This window comes from Solanum pennellii, chromosome 5, assembly GCF_001406875.1.
Source record: "Solanum pennellii chromosome 5, SPENNV200".
Classification (NCBI taxonomy): Eukaryota; Viridiplantae; Streptophyta; class Magnoliopsida; order Solanales; family Solanaceae; genus Solanum; species Solanum pennellii.
Genome location: NC_028641.1, coordinates 74590606 through 74599211, shown reverse-complemented (window position 1 = coordinate 74599211; position 8606 = coordinate 74590606). Strand labels below are relative to the sequence as shown.

The following is an 8606-nucleotide window of genomic DNA, read 5'->3' as shown; positions in this document are numbered from 1 at the left end:
CTACTTGATAATCTCAGGGTGTCATCTTCCTATGATAGTTAGTAGTACTAAACAATCGACAATCTTTGAGAAAGAAGGAACTCCTTAGGCCTTTAGAACAATGGCGATTCAAAGTCATTAGTTTCTTGTATGGATGTTAAGACAACATCAACTCTAAATTCCAGGGAATGACAAGCATTTACAACCATGAGTTGTTATAAAAAAAAAAAGCTCTTTAAAAGAATTTTTTTTTTGGGAGCAATTAGGATAAAGTAATAAGTAGCGAAAATGAAATAATCATTTAAAAAATACAAATCTTTGCTAATTATATTTGAGATCCTAAATCTTATGTCAATAGGAATAACCTACTCCATGTAAATATTAGGGTAGGTGGGGAGTTGGTATCAAACAAGTGTAAACTAAAAATGAAGTTGAAATGTTACCAAAAATCTCAAATCACAGTCCTACTCAGCCCTTTAAACAAGTCACAGTTGGTACTGTGATAATTGAGTTACCATTGTGGTGGAGTCGTAGGTATCTCTCTTGTCGTTTACTAGATATCTTGGGTTTGAGTGTCGGAATAGAGTTGTTTTTTATAGAGAGTATTTTATCTCCAAAGTGAGATATTTCAGCATGAGTTCGGTTTACTTTATGCACTGATATTTGCAATAGAAATATACTAACTTTTGGATTTGAGTTAGGTTAAAGATTCATTTCTTATAATGATATTAGAGTCAAATTCATTCTAATTCTTGATTTATCCGATGTTGAATTCTTATGTTATATTCCTGGTCCATATACCCAATTTTGCTTATGCCACAGGATGTTAGAAGTTCGACATCAATTATGAGAATGATATTTGATCTTTTTATATAGTTTTCAGTAATCCTCACGCGTGAATATTAAATATTTAAGTAAGTACTTTTCAAATATATAAAATGTGAAAACAATTATATCAGATCATATCATGACCACCCTTCACTTAGAAGCCAAGGTAGATCATTGCCTTTTGGAGATCCTGTATGAGTTCTACCATTAAAAATTGACATTATTTTGACCATCATTTTAAGAAAAGCAAATCAAGAAAGCTATTGGTGTTGTTTTGTTTTTAAGAAACACACACATATATATTTGGATTGACCACAACCACTATAGTACACATTACTCATGATTAGAGATATACGTATCTATCGGAAATAATTTCTCTATCTAACAAAAATAAGAATGAAATTAACGTACATCTCATTTTTCTCGCACCGCACTTATAAGAATATATTGAGTATGTTATTGTTGTTTGATCGCTTCCATATAAAGTGAACCTCTAGGCATAATTAAGATGTTATCGTTATATTTTAAACACGACTTAATCTTAATACACATCTTAAGATCTAGACACGTTAATTTTAATAAAAACAAAAATCGATGGGATCTAAATCCCTTTATATCCATTAATAACCTCTCTATTAATACAAAGTCATTTTCTTCAAGCCTAATATAACAATAATAATAATAATAATAAGATGATAAGTAATAGTAACTACCAACAAGAATACCAACAAATAATTCCAAAAAAAATAATTATTCAATTAGCTGAAAATAGAAATAATTTATTTTCTTCAACTCTTTCTAATAGGTAACCTATAGTTTACCTGTATTCACACTGCACAGTCTGAATAGATGACTTTCACTACCTAACCAAAAAAAAAAATAAAAAACAGAAAAAAAAGAAAAAGATGTAGCTACAAAAGGTTTCAAAAAAACAAAAATTACCAAAAAAAATGAAGCCACCTTCATCTTCTTTTTATTTTTCCTCTTATTTTCTCAGAAAAATTCGTATTTCTTATTTCCTCTTAATATTATTACCTTTTATTGTTCTTATCATTATTCTATATAGTGAAAAATTCAATTGTGTTTTTAGCCAGCTTGATCCAAGAATTTCCAGCCAACAACAAAATTCCATCTCAAGTAATATTAGTGAGTACTTCTAATTAATTTTGCACTTTTTTCCTTTTGGGTGGAGTTTATCATATAATTTTGTCTAGAGAAAAAATATTTTATTTTATTTTTGGCTATTTTGTAAATTTTTTGTTTGTTTGGTCCAAACACATGAGAACATAACAAACTAATCACAACAAAAAATCAAATCCTCTCATACTAAACTTCAATTTATTGTCCCATATTGAGGTAAAGTTAAATCTAGGATGTAGAGTTGGTGGTTCAGTACGAGTATAATCACAATAATCTAGAGTTGATAGGTTCACCATGAGTATGGCTGCAATAATATAGCTATATAGATTGAAGGGTGATCAGCTAAATTCCCTTCATCGATGATGTGTATTATTTTGAGAATGTTTCTCTTGGATAATATGCCTTCACCCTTTTACCCTTCTATAGTTAATTTTTTTTAGTGGAAATTATACTCAATAATCTTGAAAATTTGTGGTCTTGGACTTTTGACTCAGCTTACTCCAAAAACGTTCTTCAAGGTCAAAAGTCAACTTGTTAAACTTGAAATCTAGTCCATGAAGCCAGCGATGTAAAAAGTTCAAGACCACTCACCTCTAAAGTCATTTAAATCATCCACTTTTATATGTAGTAGGACTCAAACTCGTGACATGCGTCTAACACATATTACATGTTGCAACCATATAATTAACTAGTTCAAAGTCGTGGTGCGTTAAAAATTCTTGTGTATTATAGAAAATAATATTATGTATTTAAGTCAAAATTTACTTCTTATAGATACTTGTAACTTATAATTACATCAAATCTTGAACCTGTTTAACGAAATTTCTGATTCAACTGCTGATTAACCATATCTTTTGAATTTTCTTTTCTATTGGTAGAAAAGAACAAGAAGTTACCATTTGCCATAGGAGAGACAAAAGAAGGATGCAATGTGTTCAATGGCACATGGGTTTGGGATGAGAAAAGGCCTTTATATGAAGAATCAGAGTGTCCTTATATACAACCACAATTGACTTGTCAAGAACATGGAAGGCCAGATAAAAACTATCAACATTGGAGATGGCAACCTCATGATTGCTCTCTTCCGAGGTAAAAATTCGTTTATACTGTCAGTGAATATAAATAAAAATCCTATATGCATAACGAATTATATCACGAGTCCATTAGTCCAATGGCAAATGTAGTTATTGCGCTACAAGTTTAATGGAATACAATATTTTTTACGCGAAACATATACGTCATGTTAGAAATTTCAACAAGTATGAGCTCTAGTGTTTAATTAATTTTATACCCCTTTTATTCACACACTTATACACTTTTAACTTAGAATAAGGAGTGAAAACACACATTACCCCATGTTATTATAACCACAACTAAAATATTGAACTTAACAACTAACTTTTGATGTTTATTGACAATATAACACCTTTTGTTTATGTGACATGACAGTTTTAACGCGACATTAATATTGGAAACACTTCGAGGGAAGAGGATGTTATTCGTTGGCGATTCCTTAAACAGAGGACAATATGTTTCTATGGTTTGTCTTGTCCATAGACTCATTCCTGAGAATGCTAAATCCATGAAAACTATTGGTAATTTCGATGTTTTTACGATTAAGGTGATCATCTCTAGCAAAAATTTGAACTTAAGACATTACAATTTTGTTACAAATATATAATTTGGCTTAAATTTGAGTATTTTTTAAAATTTTTTTTTTTAGGATTATAATGCAACAATTGAGTTTTATTGGGCACCATTTTTGCTGGAATCAAATTCTGACGATGCAGTAAAACATAGGATTGAAGAAAGAGTTGTTAGAAAAGGTTCAATTAATGCACATGGAAAATATTGGAAAGGGGCTAATATAATTGTCTTCAATACTTACCTTTGGTGGATGAGGGGGCCTCATTTTAATATTTTGTAATTTCCTTCACCCTTTTGCTATTACTTTATTTTATTGCTTTTCGTCGTGGTTGAGTCAGTATATTCACTATAAGAATTTAAAATACAGTTATATATGTTAGGATCGAATCCACACACACATATTTGATGAATGAAGAACACAAAAACTTTCAAGAGAAAAAGATGAGAGATCTAGAGAGAGAAAGAGAAAAATTAATATTTCGTGGTAACACCCCGTGAGTAAACTTCCACGGCGATGGGGTATATATATTAATAAATTAGAGTATTTTTAGTTATAGAGAATAAATGGAAGTTAAACCGCGTAAACAGTTATATATATTAATCAGGCTCCACAACCTAACAATATATACCTCTCTATAACAACATTCTTACCTAACATTACCTCTATAAAAAAAAGAAGTTTTTCTCAAATTGATTTTTATGTTATAATAGCAACAACCATCTTCATAAGAATATGTATTTTTTTTTTCATTTTATAAAATTATCTCTTTATAATAATTATCTTCCTTTTTTGGTAATATAATAACCATTCCTATAAAAATAGAATCTCTAAGATTACCAATAATAGGTATAGAGTGGTTTTTATAGAGAGATTTAACTATACATATATCAAAAACAATTTTAAGCTTATATGTATGGTAATTTTCTGACAAACGGATTTGGATGAACCTCCTTATGCATGCTCCCCTAGCTTGACCCGTGGTTCGGACCACGGGGTCACCAATTAAAAGTACTCTTCAAAATTTACAACGTCTATATTCTAGATTATCTCTATTATTTAATATTTTTTTTTGGAAGTACATAAATTATATAAAATGAAAATTGATGCAGGCAAGGGTCTTTTGATGATGAAGTGAAAGATATAGTAGAGGTATCCACAGAAGAGGCATATGGGATGGCAATAAAGAGTATGTTGAGATGGGTTAAAAGGAATATGGATTCAAACAAAACTAGAGTCTTCTTCACTAGCATGTCACCTTCTCATGAAAAGTGAGTAAAACAATCACATTATTCTACATTTAGTAAAAAAAATAAAAAAATTCCAAACAACATTTTGGTAATTTTGGCATTGCATTTTCCATTGAAAAATAAAGAAAAAATGTATAAGTACCCCCTCAATTTATGTCTGAAATCTCAGAGATATACTTATACTATACTAAGGTCCTATTATCCTCCTAAACTTATTATATAAATAATTTTCTACCCCTTTTCGGCCTACGAGACGCTAATTTGAAAAAAAATGTCAACACACGTTGGACCCACAAGATAGTGCCACGTAGGCCGAAAAGGGGTTGAAAATTATTTATAAAATAAGTTCAGAGGTATAAAACCTTAGTATCGTATAAAGTGTGTCTCTGAAATTTCGGGCATAAGTTGAGGGGGTACTTGTGCATTATATCCCAAAAAAAATAAGTAGGAGAATCATTTTTTTACGGAAAAGCTCAAATATGATATTAAACTTTGAAAAAAGCTCATTTATGTTATTTATAAAGGCATAATACATATATTGGACCCTAAACTTGGCTTCAAATTTTAATTTTGACCTCCAACTTTCATAATGCACAAACAGACACTTAAACTATCCAACTTTTAAATAAATAAATACATGATTCCTACATAGCACAATAGACGTAGGACACCACGTAGGACAAAAAATAACATGTAGGATGACATGTAGGATATGTGTGTCTATTTGTTCAACTTTATACAAGTTTAAGTGTCTATTTGTGCACATCAAGTTGAAGGTCATAAATGTGATTTGAAGCCAAGTTAAAGGGCACATTTATGTATTATGCTTTTGTTAAAAGTTTGATTCATTTATGCTATTTTGCTTTGAGAAAAAGACTCACCCATACCATTATATGTTAACTGAAATGATATAAATAAGCCAAACTTTTTAACGCATGACATAGATGATCTTTTTAACAAAGTTTGATGGCATATTTGAGCCTTTTTGCTTTAACTTTTTTTTAAAAAAATTAATGACGTGACCGAATCAGAATTGACCACGTGTAAGAAGTGCTTTTGCAAAATCAATATTGTTTTTTCAGTTAACAAATAATGACATGGATGAACCTTTTTTCAAAGGAGAATAACATAAATGAGCCAACCTTTTAACAAATGGCATAAATTGAGTTTGTTCTCAAAATTCGATGGGATATTGAGCCTTTTTAATTTTTTTTTCAGGAGCATAGAATGGGGAGGTGAACCAAATAAGAATTGTTACAATGAAACAAAAATGATAGATGATCCAAATTATTGGGGATCAGATAGTAGAAAAAGCATAATGCAAGTGATTAAACAAGAATTTGTCAAATCAAAAGTGCCAATTACATTTCTCAATATCACACAACTCTCAAGTTATAGAAAAGATGCACACACAACAATTTACAAGAAGCAATGGAATAAATTAACACAAGAGCAACTAGCAAATCCATTTAGCTATGCTGATTGTGTTCATTGGTGTTTGCCTGGCCTTCAAGATACTTGGAATGAACTTTTATTCACAAAGCTTTTTTATCCTTAGAAAATTTATGGATGATTGAAGCCATTTGTTTCAATATTTTTACTCAAAATTAGATGCAAGGTATTTTTTTTTTCTTAATCTAATTGAAGTGCTCAATGGATAAATGTACCCTAATCTTGTTAAGGAAGATTGTTATATATTATTTCATAATACTGTATAGTATTGTGTTGTATTGCAGTACTCTGTTCTTTTTATGACACATGTTTTGATAGATTGTATCAATTATCATTTTTCGTTGTTACATATATCCTAAATTAACGGTCTGAAGAATAAGCCTACAAAAAAGAGAGTAGGATATGGAGTATTATTATTATTAGTATTATAGAAAGGTATGTTAAAAGAATAAAATGTGATCATTAAATACAACTTAACTTATATTCACTGATAGTGGACAAAAAAAATTATATCATCAGCTCATTTTTAGAAATATTTATTTTTTAAATATATTACTTATTGTTAATATTTGAATAATAATAAAAAAATATTATATGATAACTTGAACTCTAAATTAATTATATGAGTTTATTTAGGATTCTTCTTGGTTACCAAATATGAGCAGATTTTTTGCAGTGTTTTCTTGTCTTTCATTATTTTTACCTCATTCCCATCAACATCATTGAAGCAATTTGAGACAATCATCAACGGTAACTTTTTTTCTTTTTAAAATCTAGACTAATTGATTTCATAAAAAACATTAGTCATAACTTATTAAGTCTTCTTTCTAACATGAAAAAGTTTTTGAATAGATGCTTCCACTGCTTTAACTTTTCTCTGCTTAGTTCTTTTTTTCGATTCTCTTCTTAGTTCATCTTATCGATAATTATACAAAAATTAATTGAAAATAAACTTTGATCCATACACGGATACACCTTCATATGTATTCCAATTTATTTAAGTAATACTCAAACCAAATTATTTAAGTAATATTCATAGTCGATAGTATAAAAAATATTTGAATTTTATTCCAAAAAAATCTTAAATTTATAGAGAGTGTTTAAAAAAAAAAAGAGAAGCTAAAAGAATCATTATTCTTTAAATATGAAAATATGATAATTAAATTAAAAGAAATAAGTATTTCTAAAAATGAGCTGGTAGTGTAATTCTTTCTGTCCATCATAAGTGGATGTAAGTTAATCTCCATTAAATAATTCGAAAGAATGAAATAAATACATAGTCATCTTGCATGTAATATAGATAAATATAATTTTATTTATTTATATTAAAATCAATACTAACGAAAATAAGTTTCTTCACTATCTTATCCAAGACTTCAATAATAATCATGTGAGACACAAGTAAAAGTCAAAATAAGTTTAGACTTTCATAAAACAATAATTTATTGAAAGTCATAGTACTAAGGTTTCAATTGTAATTTTGACTATGAAATAAAAATAATAACAAAATCTTTAAGCAAATTAAATAAAGACACACCATATCTACTTGCCTAAATTAAATTAATTGTAGGAAAAAACACACAAAAATGGAAATATAGTTTGTCCCAAATTCAATGAACACAGAGCTTTTGTAGACACATTAATAATTATTATTGATATTTATTGCCTAACTTGTTTAGGAAAAAAAAGAGAGATGATTTAACCTTAATTAAAAAACAATGAATCTGATTAATCTCTAATTTTTCATTATGTTAATCATGCTAGAGGATTCTACATAAAGCCAAGAAAATATATATAAAAATTACCCTTTTGTTTAACTTCAAACCTTTAGCATTTTTTTTTTTTGTCACTTAGGCATATTTCAAAAAATTAAAAAAAATCAAAAGATGGAATTGCCTGCTCCTTTACTCATCTTTAGAAAAACTAGTATTCATATTTATCTTTTTTTATTACTAAGTTTGGTTGTATTTTTGATTACTTACTCATCCTATGTACTTCCATCTTCTTCATCAGTCACATCCTTAGCCAATTTGATTTGGCCAAATCCAAAATTTGCAAGTAAGTTTGATCAACACTTTTTTTTTCTCTTGGTATTATCATATATATCGATCTATCGAAAATAATTTTTATATCCTACAAAAATAGGAGTAAGATCTGTGTATATATTTTTATCCTTTCTAAAGTAACTTATTGGATTTTACTTAGTATGTTATTGTATTATCAAATATATTATATACATTCGAATCACTATTAGTCATATATTGCTTTTCTCGAGAAATCAAAGAAGCTATATCCGGGGGGGGGGGGGGACC

At 28.7% G+C, this 8606-nt stretch overlaps 2 protein-coding genes across 2 annotated transcripts in view; both read left to right on the top strand.

Annotated features, from left to right (window-relative positions):
* Nucleotides 1-1672: 1672 nt before the first annotated feature.
* LOC107018993 (protein trichome birefringence-like 33) lies at nucleotides 1673-6594 on the top strand. The gene is made up of 6 exons (XM_015219582.2): nucleotides 1673-1953; nucleotides 2826-3036; nucleotides 3397-3568; nucleotides 3671-3870; nucleotides 4705-4863; nucleotides 6061-6594. Exons 1-6 carry the CDS (start codon nucleotides 1758-1760, stop codon nucleotides 6398-6400), a joined length of 1278 nt encoding a protein of 425 aa, XP_015075068.1. The 5' UTR covers nucleotides 1673-1757; the 3' UTR covers nucleotides 6401-6594.
* A 1535-nt stretch (nucleotides 6595-8129) lies between these two features.
* The window catches only part of LOC107019768 (protein trichome birefringence-like 33), a 4443-nt gene continuing 3966 nt past the window's right edge, over nucleotides 8130-8606 (top strand). Inside the window, exon 1 of the mRNA XM_027916979.1 lies at nucleotides 8130-8352. Coding sequence (XP_027772780.1) covers nucleotides 8181-8352 — 172 coding nt within the window. The 5' untranslated portion in view covers nucleotides 8130-8180. The remainder of the gene's footprint in view (nucleotides 8353-8606) is intronic.